Source organism: Cinclus cinclus, chromosome 4 (genome assembly GCF_963662255.1).
Source record: "Cinclus cinclus chromosome 4, bCinCin1.1, whole genome shotgun sequence".
Classification (NCBI taxonomy): domain Eukaryota; kingdom Metazoa; phylum Chordata; class Aves; order Passeriformes; family Cinclidae; genus Cinclus; species Cinclus cinclus.
This window is the reverse complement of record NC_085049.1, coordinates 10,103,457-10,117,592: the sequence shown is the minus strand read 5'-3', so window position 1 is coordinate 10,117,592 and position 14,136 is coordinate 10,103,457. Positions and strand designations below refer to the sequence as shown.

At 39.8% G+C, this 14,136-nt stretch overlaps 2 protein-coding genes across 4 annotated transcripts in view; one reads left to right on the top strand and one right to left on the bottom strand.

The window, feature by feature from the left end:
* GSAP (gamma-secretase activating protein) overlaps window positions 1–3,972 on the top strand; it is a 44,920-nt gene extending 40,948 nt beyond the window's left edge. For all 3 annotated transcript variants that reach the window (XM_062491643.1, XM_062491642.1, XM_062491646.1), the window contains 3 exons: window positions 1,476–1,580; window positions 1,731–1,821; window positions 2,377–3,972. In XM_062491643.1, the coding sequence (XP_062347627.1) occupies window positions 1,476–1,580; window positions 1,731–1,821; window positions 2,377–2,477 (297 nt within the window). In that variant the 3' untranslated portion in view covers window positions 2,478–3,972. The remainder of the gene's footprint in view (window positions 1–1,475; window positions 1,581–1,730; window positions 1,822–2,376) is intronic.
* Window positions 3,973–4,145: 173 nt separating this feature from the next.
* The window catches only part of CCDC146 (coiled-coil domain containing 146), a 59,831-nt gene continuing 49,840 nt past the window's right edge, over window positions 4,146–14,136 (bottom strand). The window contains exons 14-18 of the mRNA XM_062490824.1: window positions 13,447–13,675; window positions 8,425–8,553; window positions 6,827–6,964; window positions 5,224–5,469; window positions 4,146–4,313 (exon numbers count right to left, since the gene is read on the bottom strand). Of these exons, the coding sequence (XP_062346808.1) occupies window positions 4,146–4,313; window positions 5,224–5,469; window positions 6,827–6,964; window positions 8,425–8,553; window positions 13,447–13,675 (910 nt within the window). The remainder of the gene's footprint in view (window positions 4,314–5,223; window positions 5,470–6,826; window positions 6,965–8,424; window positions 8,554–13,446; window positions 13,676–14,136) is intronic.

Here is a 14,136-nt window from a genome sequence, read left to right as displayed (position 1 = left end):
GAAAACTGTAAAGTCATACCACATCTTGGTGGCAGGGATTAATTACAAGATCTCCCCTCAGTTAAACCTCACAGTCTCACCCACTGACAAGGTGACTTGTGTAGTCACAAAAGCTGGTTACTGGTCCTCCATAAAATGTCCCAGCCGAATGGGAGATGCACTTCTTCCCTTTTGCTCTTAGTGCACAGCACAGGACTGCAGAGGAAGCACAAGATGTCAACAAGCAGAGGAACATCAGGGATTCCCCTCAGGGAATGCCTCACTGCAGAACAGGCTTTTCTCCACATGAGTTGCCCATTGTTTGCTCGTTATGTGCTGTCACTTATAGTTCAAATGGCCAGAAGTGCTGCTTGGGTTTTTCTCCAACAAAGGCTTCTTTATTTGGCAGCAGTTTTGAGAAGGGGTAGAGGAGGAGAACTCCACAGGATGTTCTTTGTCCTCTGTGTCTTGTTTTGGGCTAGGACTGGTGAGCTGGGGTCAGCATGGGGCCCCTGAGTTGCCAGCCCTGGGCCTGGTGCGTGGGGAACTCCATTCCAACCATGCTCTGACGTGAAGGGCTGAGCTGGGAGAGATTTAGGGAACAACTACTGCTAGCTATGCACAGTAGACTCAGTGCTTTATTGTATCTATTTACAGCTTTGGGAAAAAATGCCAGGACTAGTCTGTTTGCCAGAAGGGTCATTTTGGGGTGACTTGGATTATTTTGAGCAGGTTACATGCAGTGGATGACTTCAGTTTAGTCAGAAACAAGGATTTAAGCACCATTTAAATGTACAGCATCTACTAAAATGAACAGCTGTTTGCATAGCAGTATAACTGAAGTGGGGGGAATATCTACACAGGGAAAATATCAGAAGGTGGAGTTAATTTCCGTGTGTGCTTATTTTTTTGCTTATTGGTTGCTTTGATTGGAAGCTTTGGGAAACCTGGTTTTGACTCTCTTTTGGCTCTGGGAATGTGAGTCAATGTTATCAGTTTCCAGGATGATAACCTGAATAATGGTATCCAAACTTACATTCCCAGTATCTTTCCTTGCCAGCGTTCTGCTTGTCCAAGGTTCCTTAAGACTGAGCCTGAGAATCCCTGTCCTGAAGGAGCTTTGAGGAATGGGGCATGTACATTATTCCTTGGGGGAAGAATAGATTCAAATCAGTCACAGTAAAGGATAAAGGTTCAATTAGTACTTAAGTACACATGTCAAGTGGGACAGTGGCACTGGGACAGACCAACTGAGGATGAGGTTTTTATTTCCCACATTTTGAGAGCACATTGTGATCTCTTAGTTACTAGGCCACAAAAGGCTCTGTGGCTAAACATGATGACTTCTTAACCTCTGTCATCAGGGTCCGAAAGCAAAGCACAACTGCATTACAGCCTGGATTTCGTGTCAGCTTTTTCTCCCTTTTCCTCTTTCTAAGTTTCCACTGTCCCATGTTTATGTTCTCAGGTTTTGGGGTTTGTTTTTTGCTTACTAGGCTCTTGGTCAAAAGGTCCGCCAGTACTGGAATCATCCAATAAATGCAAATTTAATAGCACGGAAATATGTGAAACTTTTGCTCGAGAAGCTGGGAAACAGGCAGGTAAGAGCACAGAGGCTGTTTTAAAATCTTATGCTTTGACAGTGTTGAGATTGCTGAGCTTTCTGTTGATTATAACACAGTAAAGAAACATTGAAACCTTGGTGTGACTCTGCGACTTTGTGAACTAAGGTGAAATGTTCTCCCTTACAGTACAGCAGGCCTATCCCTGAGAGACTCTCCCCCGTGGAGTTTTTGCCACTGAACTACCTGACTAATATGCTTGCAGAGATAGAGAATCAAGGTAATGTTAATTCTGTACTAGTGATCAGGCCAGTGATTGTTACCTTTGATGCTCACTCAGATGTATCCTGCCTATACTGACATTACTGAGTTATTAAAACTCCATTAAATTAAATTAAAACTTGTCTTTCTGCTGATGGAAAGTGTCAGGGGCCAAGAGTCTCCATGTACAGGTATCATCCTATTTGGGGAGGAAAAAAAGTTAAACCATGTAGCAGTATATGAGCATGTACCCTGGGCCATTTCATGCACTAGCACTAACACAGCCACTTTGCTTCAAGCTGGGTTTGGATCTCCAGTTTGGAAGTCCAGCCTCCAGAGAGGCTTCCCTCTGGGTGGGTTATAACTTACATCCCACTAATAGGACAATTTTTGCCATGGATGAGCATCCAGAGGGCACTACTGAAAGCTGTAGTTATTCTGGGTGCATGAAAACACATTTCTATTCTGCCTTATCTTTTGGTATTGTAGATGAAGATGTTTAATAGACTGCAGGACTGTAAGTGTACAGGAGCATGTACAATTTTGTAAATGTTTCCTCACCGTGTTTTTGTAGGTATGCATCCATATGAAAAACAAGACCATGTGAATGCAAGATTTGTAGAGGAAACAGCACTCAAGCACACTATGACACTTCTGGACCTCAAATACTCCTGAAGTAGCATGCTGTTGAAGAAGGCTGTCAAACTGTGGTGCCTCTGTAAAAGTATTTATTTAAATGCAATGTTGTTTCCCAAATAACCTGTGGTTTTGGGTAGTTGCCAGTACAGACATGAGCTACTCAGAACAGTGTTTGGTCCAACAAACTGAGGTTGAAATTACTGACTTCTAGATAAATCCTAGGGAAATGCATTTGACATAACCCCAGGTTTGATATATATCTGTGGGTTCATTTTGAAGTGGTCAAGGAAGTGGAAAAACAGCAGGTGTAAAAACACGCTGTGAAAATTGGTATAAATTGTCACTTCTTTTGAGAAGACAGTGCTGAAGAAGGCAGTCCAGTTGTACAGCTGCAAGAACCAGTAACTGTTCACTTGGATTAATAAAAGGATTTCTTGGTGTGATTGTGTAAAGCAGCTAAGAATAACAAATGACTTTTTATGTGAGGCATGAGTGAAAAGGTATTCATTCCTTGTAGTGGTATCAGTTATCTTATGGTACTTCTGCTTCTGGACCCACATTCTAATATTTTCAGTTTTGTAATTAACACAAAATATAATCTCCTTAAAGTGCATGTGGCAGATTGTGTTGGGGGTTTGCTTGTTTGTGTTTTTTTATTAAGATATGTATAATATATTGTGAGTAACATATCCTATGATATCCTATATTGTAATATAGGATAAGAAAAAAAGCTTTTAAAAATTGATCTTAACAGTGTCTTGGACAGTTTTACATAATTCTTTCTTACAAATTCTAGTGTTACAGTTCAAACTTCAGCTTCAGAAAGGAATTAGGCAAATTCCTTTGTTTTCAACTTCTGTTAGTATGTAAATGAGCCAATATTGTTTGCTCTTGGTTTTAAGTTCTCAACTGTGACATTAATTTAAAATGGTAATAGCAATTTACCAGAGAAAATTGCCAAGTTGTGCCATGCAGGATTTCTGCAGCCTTTATTGGATTTAAAAAAAACCTACAAAATTCCAGACCATTCAACTAGAGAAACTCATTAAAGTCTAGTATATCTGGGAGGTTGTCAAAACAATCTCTGATATTCTCTCTGAGTAGTTTCCATTGATGCTCCCTGTTCCTTACCAGTGAAATAAAAAGATCCAGTTCCTGGGAGTAACTTGGCAAGTTCTGGTCACTCCCTTGTCATTGCCATCAGTGAAGCTTTAGCTTTCTCAGCGACTGCATAGTGAGAAGGATTATTTTTCCTAATATAATTAGAATTTGTATGGCAAGTGTAAACTCCAGTCCCAGACTGCAGAAAGCCATGTTGATGTATGTGTATAAGTGATTTGTATTATATTAAGAACAGTACTTTTTATTATATTAATAACAGAGAAGATTTTTCTAATATTTTCTTTTTAATGAATGTATTATAACATACCCTCAGATGCAATAAAACTTCACCTGGAAAAAAAAAAAGGATAGCACGAGGATCACTCACTTTTCTTGACACTTGGAAATACTGCACTGCATTTGGGATACCAGGAGAAAGGATTCTGGATCACTGGCTAGTTAGCTGTGCTTTGGCATGGACAGATACTTAGTTTTCAGTATGGAATTTGGCTGAACACCAACAGATCTTCCTTCAGTGCAGCGTAAATGCTGCTGACTCTTGTGATCCAGCAGCTGGTAATGGTCTGTCCTGGTGCTGTCTGTTCAGATTTCAGATGGCTCTGCAGGAGGCTTTTTGAAATGCCTCAGACTCCAGCTGGGCTCACTTGATCTGAAGGGAGCCGTGTGGGGCTGCAGCGGTGGGAGCCTCTCCTCCTTGGGGATACTGGGGGTATGGCCAGGCACTGCACCTTGTTCCTCCTCTGCAGGGTGCTGTCAGAGAAACACAGCTTGGTCACACAGGGCTTGTGTGCTTTAAAACTCCAGTGCTTTCCTGAGCCAGTGGATGGGATCCATGACAAAGGGAACACCCTTAGTCTAATCCCTGGCAAGCCAGGAAAGCTGAAGCGGTATTAAAAGGAAAGTGTGAGGTTTGACCACGTAGATGTGAGCTTGTCCTTTTAAAGAGTAGACAGTTTGAGCCTGTCATGCTTTTTTTATCTGTCAAAAAAGCAGATTAGATGAACTTTTAAAAGATGTAGCAATTGTGCACAGAACATCTGTGGAACAATTCTGTTCCTGAATACAGTTACTAGAGTGGGCCTTTATCCATAGCGCTGAAAGGAAACTTGAGTTGCAGCATAAAGAGAAGTTTCATGACAGAAGTTTCTTATTCTATATATTATTATTATGCAGGAGCTCTCTGCTCTGAGATCACTGACCATCTCAAGGACAGAGGCAGTGTCCAGCAGGGTAGGGTTTCAAGAGAGGTTTGCTATGCTGCTCTGCCTACCCTCTGTGTCTTGCTCAGCAATCTGATTTCTTGCTGCTTCTGATCTGATGCTCAGTGCATCTTGTATATGGGAGACACTAAACTTACTTCTCCTGAACCCCACATTCCACCTTTTGCAGCTTTAACTTGAAACCCAATGAAAAGCAGTATTTCACTGATGGTTGCCCTGCCCTTCAGCCACAACATGGTGACACACTCCACTTTAATAATCAAAGGTGAGGTTTTTAGTGTATGAACTCCTTAAGATTCAATGACCAGCTCCAAGTGCTGTTGCCAGACTAGAGTTAAAACTGCACAAACCCACTGTAGTAATTGTCTCTGTCTGCACTACCATCTGCACTACCATCTGCACTGGCTCCTGGAGCTCTTGCAATATATGACAAGACTTACTTTAGCTCTGGCTTCAGCTGCTGCTTTTTGCATCTTCTCATTGCGTAGGATCTTCCACGGTTCCTTTTCTGCTTTAGGAAGGGGAAGGCCTTGACTTATCATCAATGAAGCAGTCATCACAAATTGCTCTTTGTGTCTGATTTCCTGCTGGAGTTTAATGGAAAGTGCTTGCTTCATGGATAACTCTGCAGAAAGAGCCCTTATCTCCTGGGTTTTGTCATTTATCTTCTTCTGCAGTTCATTGGTCTGGAATGCAAAACAGCTGCATTGTAGTTAGGGCTTCCCTTTAGGCACTCACTGGGCATGACACTTGGGTTGCATTAGGCATGTGAAAATAAGTTTAACTTGACAAGGTTTTAAATAGTAGTTCAATCCTTGAAAATTATTTAATTTTTGTGATCACTTAGAACAAAATAAATTGGCTGATCAAGAAGTCACATTTAATCCAATACAAGAAAAGAAAAGCATGTTAATCTTTGCTTCTTGTCCTTTTCAGCTGGACAGCAAAACTCCCCCAGCCCTCAAAGGCCTGGGATCCCAATTCTTTTTGAGTTTATACACAATTAACTTACTAATAAAGCTGGAATAAGCCCAATTCCTATGATATAATTGAATGATAATGATGATGCAGGGGCTGTGGGTTGTGACATTTTCCTTGGAAGGGGGACAAACAAAAGGAATGTGACAGAAATCCTTGAGTCTCACTGCAAATGATTTTAAAAAACAACAAAAAAAAAATCCATTAATATTCTTTAAGTGACAAGCTGGAGCTGGGAGAGCCAGAGAACTTGTGAATGCAACTTTTGGCACACTGCCATTCTTACAGTTTATTAGTCCATGGCTTTAATTTCACAAATACAGTTAACAACCATGATATTTTGTGTGTGCTTAAAATCAATTATAAAAAACTGTTAAGCTTTCATGTGTGCCAAACCTAACATCTAAGAAAAATTTCTATCCTGGCCTTGTTTTACATTAATTACTTAGCATTTTTTTTTTCCGTCTTTCCCTCAGTTCTGCTTAATTTTCATCTTTTTCATTAGGAATAGGGGGGCTGGGAGCATTTTTTGTCTTTCCCAAACAATATTACTTGTACTTAAAAGCAAATAGCTATAATTCTATTTTTAAAACTATTGGAAATTAAGTTTCCTGTGTGATTCTCCCTACCTAAACAACAAAAGAACTTTGAGCCAGATACCAAGTTCATCTTTTTGCCTGTTGGAGTAGAATTTACCCGGCCTTCCTTTATTTTTCCTTTATTTCTTTTTAGTCTTTGACCTGTTTGTTGTGGAAAGGCTGTTAAGTACTTTTGCAAAAGGAGGATCCTACAAAGCTTCTGCTTCAGAAAGAACTAATTTTATGCTTTAGTGAAAGGTACCATTTATGGTACAACTTTCTTTTTAAAAGAGAGGACATTCACCTAATAGTTTTGGTTTATCTGTATTACTGTTGCTATTCATGTCTGTAATTTCTGAAGACTAATTTATGATTCGCCTCTCAGCATTTCCAGCCACTTTTGTAATTTGCAAGTGAATCACCTCTTGCCCAGATACTGTTTCATTTTGTACAGGCTGGCAAGCAGAGTGTGCACTGCCCTTCTTACCCTCCTAGCGAACTGCAGCGTGTCCTGCTTGCCGTTCTCCACCGCAGCACGGATTCTGTCCGTCAGATCGGAAATGTTCTCGCACAGAAAATCTATCTTCAGCAGTCTCTGCTCTTTCTGCACCAGCTCTGCCTCCATCTGCAGCAAGAAGGAGGGCAGAGTGTAAGGAAAGGACAGGAGAAGGTGCAGCACAAAGGGTTCTGTGATTGCCTTGAGCTGCTGAAATAATACCGGTGAACAGTCATAAACAAACTCCTTCGCTATCAGATTCCTCAAAATTTACACACTTTGCCAAGGATCAGGCCCAAACTGGTTCAGTTGGTTATTACTGTCAGTCATACAATTCTTCCATATCAGACCAGGCCCTTTTGGGGGCAGGGGTTACACCATTGTTACTGCCTTGCTGTGCTTTTCCTGAAAGCAGTGGGGCTTTTTTCTATTCATATTTTTTTTAAATCTTCTGATTCCTTGAGTAACACCATAATGGAAGGTTTCAGCTCTTGCTTTAAATAATTTTCTCCTCCTCATGCTAAAAAAGTGTGGGCTCCATAAACAAATTATAACTACAATGGCTTTAAATCCTAAGAAGATATAGACATTTGAACTTATCATGATTCCAAGAAAACCTTCTTCTTAATGTGTGGGTTGGTGATAGCAGGTTTTATTGTGGCTTGCTCAGCAGAGCTCCTCCTGTCAAGGAATATGGGATAATAAAGCAAAATGCTCAGGTGATTCAAGCAGCTGTGTTCAGGGTCTGTCTTTACAAAGTGGATTCCAAAAGAAAGACTCTGAGGTGCCCTCACATCTTCAGAGCCCTTTGTGGATCCCATCCAAACACTGAACACAGTGGGAAGAGTTTTGTGTTTCTATGAATGGGACAGATAAAACTATGAGAAAATCCTGTTCCTTTACCTTCTTCCCCCATACAGGGGGCTCTGAAACTGGATTTCCATTGGACCTAGTGCTTCCCTCTGAAGTCTCTTGGGACAGTCACCAGCAGTGCTGCTGCAATCAGGTGTCAGCTGCCGGGCTGGCCTGGCTGCTGCTTCCACCAAGGCCTCTTCAGTGGCTTCTCCTTGTCCAGCAGGGAAGCAAAGCAGTAGAGCCCAGCCCTGACAAGGGGCAGTGTTTGCTTCTGTGTCAACAGGCAGACTTTGTGAAGAAGCTGGCAGGTCTGCCTCCTGCTCACAGCCCGTGGATAGTGGTGAAACAGCTCATGGCCACTTAGCAACGAATGGCAGCCCTGTTTGTTAGCAGTTTGTTATTCTGCATTTATCTCCCTCTGCTGCCTTTTCTGTGCCTTCCCCTAGTGAGGTGGCTCTGCACTTAAGTGCCAGTGATGCCAATGGAGTCAGCAGAGGATGCTGCATAGCCAGGGGTACCTTACAGAGCTCCCCCATCCCACCCTCTCTGGAAGAAGTCAAAATATCCCACGTCCAGCGGATCTGGAAGGTAGATGCTAGGCTGAAGTTCACAATAGACAATCATCATTTTTTTCATTCCTCTAACAAAAAAGTTTATTTTTTTAAAATAAAATGCACTATTTTCATTTTCTAAAAGAGGTCAAGCATAGCTTTTGATATGAGAAATGGCATTACCTGTTCAATCCTTTTTAGCAGCTCAGGTGGAGATGGGTCCTTCCCTCCCATTTCTTGCTTTCTGCTCTCATTTGTGGCATCACCATGCTTTTCCTCCAGCTGTTTAATCTTGTCCCTGCACTGGGAATACTAGCAAACAAAGAGCCTCAACAGTTATTAATTCCCACCAAACTTATCCCCAGACCTTGGTCTGGAGACTTCAACATACAAGGTTTCCTTTTACTGGGAAGGAGGGTGGGTAACATAAAATTAAGAGCCATTTAAAATTTTCTTTTAAAAGAGCTCTATAGTGTGACAGTTGCAGGGCAGAGGAAACCCCGCTGTTTGACAGATACTGAGTTCTACCTGTTTCTTGGTCCTCAGGCTACTTTTTGTTTTTTTTATCCTCAGGATTACAATAGAAAGCCCTGCTTCCCTGCCTGTCAGTACTGAAGGTCCCATCCCTACAGACATCCAAGTTTTCTATACTAACATTCGCAGGCACGTGCCCTGAAGTGACTCAGCGGTGACACTGAGCAATGAGGTACCCTCGGGACTCACAGAGGCAGGTGTTCCCTGACCTTTCCCATGTGAGACCTTCCCATGGCATAATGCTTCCCAGAATATGCTAGAGGGACATCCAGGCCCAGTGTAAATACTCACTGAAGGAGTGACTGGGGCTATTGTTTCATGTTTGGACTTGTAAGACTGACAGTGGTGGGGCTGTGTGCTCTGATGTGCACCTGGCTGTCTGTCAGTGAGCTGTTAGCACTGACATAACACTACCCAAGTGTAAATGCTAACCATCCACTGCAGGTGATGACTGATTAAGGAAATAAGCAGTCTCAGGCTCTCAAAGTTATGAACAATCACCAAAATAAAAAGTAAATGTTTAGATATTGCCAGGATGAGGTTTGTCACTGGAAGTTAACAAGTCATATTTAACTAGAAAAGAGAAAACTGACAGATGTTTTCAGGTGGCAGTGGAACTTTACCAGAACACTTCAATACTTCTTTTCCTGGTAAAAAAGCACCACACAACTCACTCCTGCACACTTGGTCTAAAAGCAGCTAAAGTAAAAACCTTAGATGAGCATAATGAACAATGTCTTTGGCAAATCATGATTCTCAACATAGCTAGGTACTGAAAATTATGTTTTGCTAACAAATAGCTAAAACTCAAGCCCAAAAATACACGGAATGGAAGAATGTAAAAGCAGGGCCAGCATAAACAGCAGGATGCAGCTATGCTTCCAACGATCTTTTCTAGCTGGGGCCAAATTTCTCAACCAGTAACTCAGAGTAAAATGCCTTGTTGGAGGCAGTGGTATCTTAATGAGATTAGAGGCAGGTCACCAAGGAAAGTTTTGCTGGACTGAAAAGTTAATTTAGAGAAGGACTACTGCAGAAAAACCACCATCCAAAAGCCAATAAAAAGTTTCATGTTAGATGTAAATACTAGCCTTACTTTTAAATGCAATATGAATAGGAAGTGATCAGATGCAAGCCAATCCAAAAGAATAAAAGTGCTTTTAGAAATAACTATGCTATTCTGTGTCTGCTTAAGTAACATGACTACAGACATCTTTATTTTTTTATTTATTTGTAGTGTTTCCCTTGGAAAAGATTATTGGAGTTATAAGAGATTCTAAGTCTTAAAATTTTTAAAAATCCTTTTTTGTTAGAGTGGATTTGATACGGGGGATAGGAAAAGAGCCTGTCATAGAGAGGTTTTTACTCTGTTGGACTGTAATTAGACAGGAGGAATTGTTGAAGGAAGGAACATGTCTAGATAAAGCAATTGGCCTGAAAAAGTGGACATCGGGTGCTTTCTTTTGAAATCTCAGAAGGTAGTATCTCAGAGGTACATACAGCACTAAAAAAGGGCAAAAACAAGACCTATTTAAAAAAAAAAGTTGGGGAGAGGGCGCAGATGGAGCTGTGGAACCATAGATAACCACTTTCTGAAGAATAAATCTGGAACACATAATTAAGTTCTCTTTGTCGGCATCAAAAAGAGAAAAAAAGACAGGCATAAAAGCCACCACAAGCGTCTTGAGTCATGCCAAACTAGATCAGTGTCTACTATGGTAATTTCACAGGTGTATGGATGACAAATAGTAGGTATCATACATTTTGATTTTTATATAGCTTCATTATTTCATATGATATTCTCATAATCAAGCAAAATAAATGGCTTCTTGATTAAAATATACAGTAGATACCTCATCACTAGAATGAGGTTAAGCTCAGAGAGACTGCAAGTATTTTTTGGAAAAGATTCAAATTCAAAATTATTTTTGCCTGAAAAAAGGCCTGAACCAAAAAATAATACTAAATAAAACATATAAGTTGTTACATGTAGGCAGGAAAAATTGCTTGTACAAACACAAAATCAAATCAAGTGGTTGGATGCCCTTTCTTTAAAATAGGGCCTGGTTGTTACATGTTCATGTTCATCATGAAGATGAATCACTATGTCATGTGCCAAGAAAGGTGCCACCATATCTGGATGCATAAGAAGGAAGGTAACCTGCAAGATGCCTGAATAAATCCTTACACTCTCAGCCACAGGTACCAGGCACTGCATCTCAAGACAAAAAAAAAAAAAAAAAAAAACAACACTATATTGCCAAAAATAAAAGAAATGCAGAAAAAGAGTGATCTAAGAAAAATCTCTAAGAGCTGATTGAAAGAAACAAGATTGTGTAGCCTAGCAAAAGGATGAGAGAAGAACATGATTAATGTCCTTCCAGTAACATGAAATGTTGCAGAAAGGAAAAGAATGGTCCCTTTGTCATGTCCCTGGAGGACAGAATACAAACCAATATTCTTACACCACAGCAAGAAAGATCCAGGCTAAAGATCAAGCAAATTTTTCCACTGTTAAGGAAAGACTGGGATAGCATGCTTGGGGAAACCTGTTTCTCAGTGGTGGCTTGAAGCTAAGCACAGCTTAGCTCTCTCAGGAATGACAGGCAATCCAGTGCTGGTGTGGGAGCAGATTGCCTAGATAAACTATCTCTCTACTAGTCCTGTTATCCTATGATGTGATGATATAGTCTGGAGATTTTCATGTATTAAAACCTGGAAAAATGTTGTTGCCAAATACCTCAAATAAGCTGACATTCCTTGTACATTGCCTGAGCTGTAAGGCATGAAAGTCCCATCTACAGCACCAAGACAGCTCAGCAGGTCTGCATGTTGGACTAATTAATGATTAATGCTAAGTATTTCTCATTGATGCATGAAGGTAGATTAGCTTTTATGGGTCACTTCAGACAGCAGGCACAGTCCCTTGATGTGCAAACCCCATTAAAAATTACATCGTTTTATGCCCAGAGAAAACCACCTTACAGTCTCACCAGGTACTTTTTGTGTAAAGAAGTGCCTGTAGGTATTTCTATTTTTAAATCTTTACCTTGATGTTAACAAGCCTACCTAGTCTATGCTACTTGCACTCGCTTAGAAGAGGTCTGGTCTTGCTTCAGATGATAGTATTTTTTTAGGTTAACTATTCACCAATATTTTGTGGAAATAGGCGGCTTCTGATGAAAAGCATAAAGATTTGGGCTCAAATTTTCTATTTAAATCATGGAAGTAAAACCAAACAATTTGAAGCTGCTCCTCTTTGGACTTAATTCCTATTGGCAGTGGGAGTAAGAGTATTAATGCCAGAATGGTGGAGTGTAAGGAGATGAATGAGTTAACAGCCAGTTTGAGCCATATAATATTCAGTAATCACAGTATCTAGTTAAATTTTAAGGATGATAACTGATTATTTGCTATTGTTCACTGGAAAACCCCTGACTTGGAAACATTTATTAAAACCACTGCATACATAATATCACACTGCTCTGTATTTACCTACTTTTTAATTTTATGTGAACATTGCAAAAATATTTAAAGCACCTCCAACAATACCCTCCCTTTAACAGTGATTTTAGGTTTCACATGAACTATCATCATAAAGGACAAAGTTGCAGAAATTCAGAACAGAAAGTTTTATGATTGAATCTGTCAGTTCAAAAAATGATCTACATTTTGCCACTACTGTATGTGACTCAGTAACTCTCAGTCTCATTTTAAATCTTAACTGAAAACTTTGGGATCTTTTTCATTTTTTGGGGATTTTTTTTTTGGTGGGGTTTTGTTTCTTTTTTAGTACTGTTTCAGTTCACAGATTAAATCTGTGATGGCCCTGTAAAGTTCTTTGGGGCGTGATTTGCATGAGGTATTAAAACAAGTACTTTGTCTTATTCTTGTAGCAGACCATACAATTTCTTCAAAAGGCCAGAAGAGAGAATAGTGCAAGCACTATTAAACAGTGAGCTCCAGCTCACATTGATGTGAATCTGAAAGGCAATGGTACACCCCAATTTATGATTTTGTGCAGGCACTAACAGAGTATGTATGGGAAAAATTACCATCTAGAGATAAGGTCAAAAGTAAATGAGTCATTTCAGAAAGCAAGGAAAGAATGTCCCAAGGACTGGAGTTTGTTAGCTGTTTAATGCTATTTTGTAACCAGAACTAAAACTTACACTGTTTTTCCACAAAAGAAAATATATGTGGATTATATCATTGTAGGCAGCAGAGTTTCCAGAGTAGGCTCCGGGTCAAGTGTGAATTGAGTTATTATTTTAGAAATTTGATGGCCTAAGTGTATCTCCCACCCCTCCACCTACTCCATCAATACAGTTTTAACAAATTTTATCTACAGTTCCATTTTTCCCCCATGACTCCCATTCTCCAGCTTAGTCATACTGACATTTCAGGCTGTGGGGTGGGTTAGCTGGAATTCCATACCCAGGAAACATTTGGCATGTGCGAAACAAAGAGCATGAGCCCGTTACACATCAGCATAGAAACTCACATATGTGAAGTTAAAGACATGTATCAGTGTTTTGCTAGACAGGTGTATTACTAAACTCACTGTTTTAATAAAGCTTGTACATCCAGATACTTTTTTTTTTTCTATGAAATCACCTTAAATTTTAAAATACAGAATGATAGTAAAAAAAGGCTTCCTTTAACACCAACCTGTATCTGAAGTCTCCCCAGTTGTGCATCCAGGGTATTCTTCACTGTGAGCTCTTTAAAACACAATTTAAGTTCTCTTTTTTTCTCAGCTACCTTCAGCTTCAGAAAACTGATCTTTTCATCCATAACTTGCATCTTAATATCTCCATTTCTACACAACACCTCTTGCCTGTTTATTCTTTCATACAAAAAGTCTAGTTCTTCTTCTCGTTCTCTGAGCAAAAGACCACTGAAATAAAGCCAAAATTTAAAGATAATTTTTTAAAAAATGAGTCATATTCAGTATATTCCACTCAAGAACATAAAACATGATCTTAAAATATAGTAATAACCCGTGAAAATTTATGAGGCTTCCACAAATATTATTTTCATCTAATGACAGCATTTTAAATCAGTAACAAAATAATTGCAGTTTGAAAATCAGAAAACAAACTCTTGGAAAGGTTACTGCTGTCTCTCACAACATTTTTAAGGTCTTCTGGCCTTCCACAGCATTTAAAACTGGATTAAGATCAGAGAGATCTAGATAATCTGCATTTTTGCAGATTCCTTATCTGTGCACAATACACAAACAGAGCAGGGGGCTGCAAGTTCTCAAGGCATTCAGTAGTCAAGCTACCATATTTTTTCAGTAATAGTTCTGAAGCATGAGCATGATCACCAGTGGAGAAACATCCACACAATGCAAAA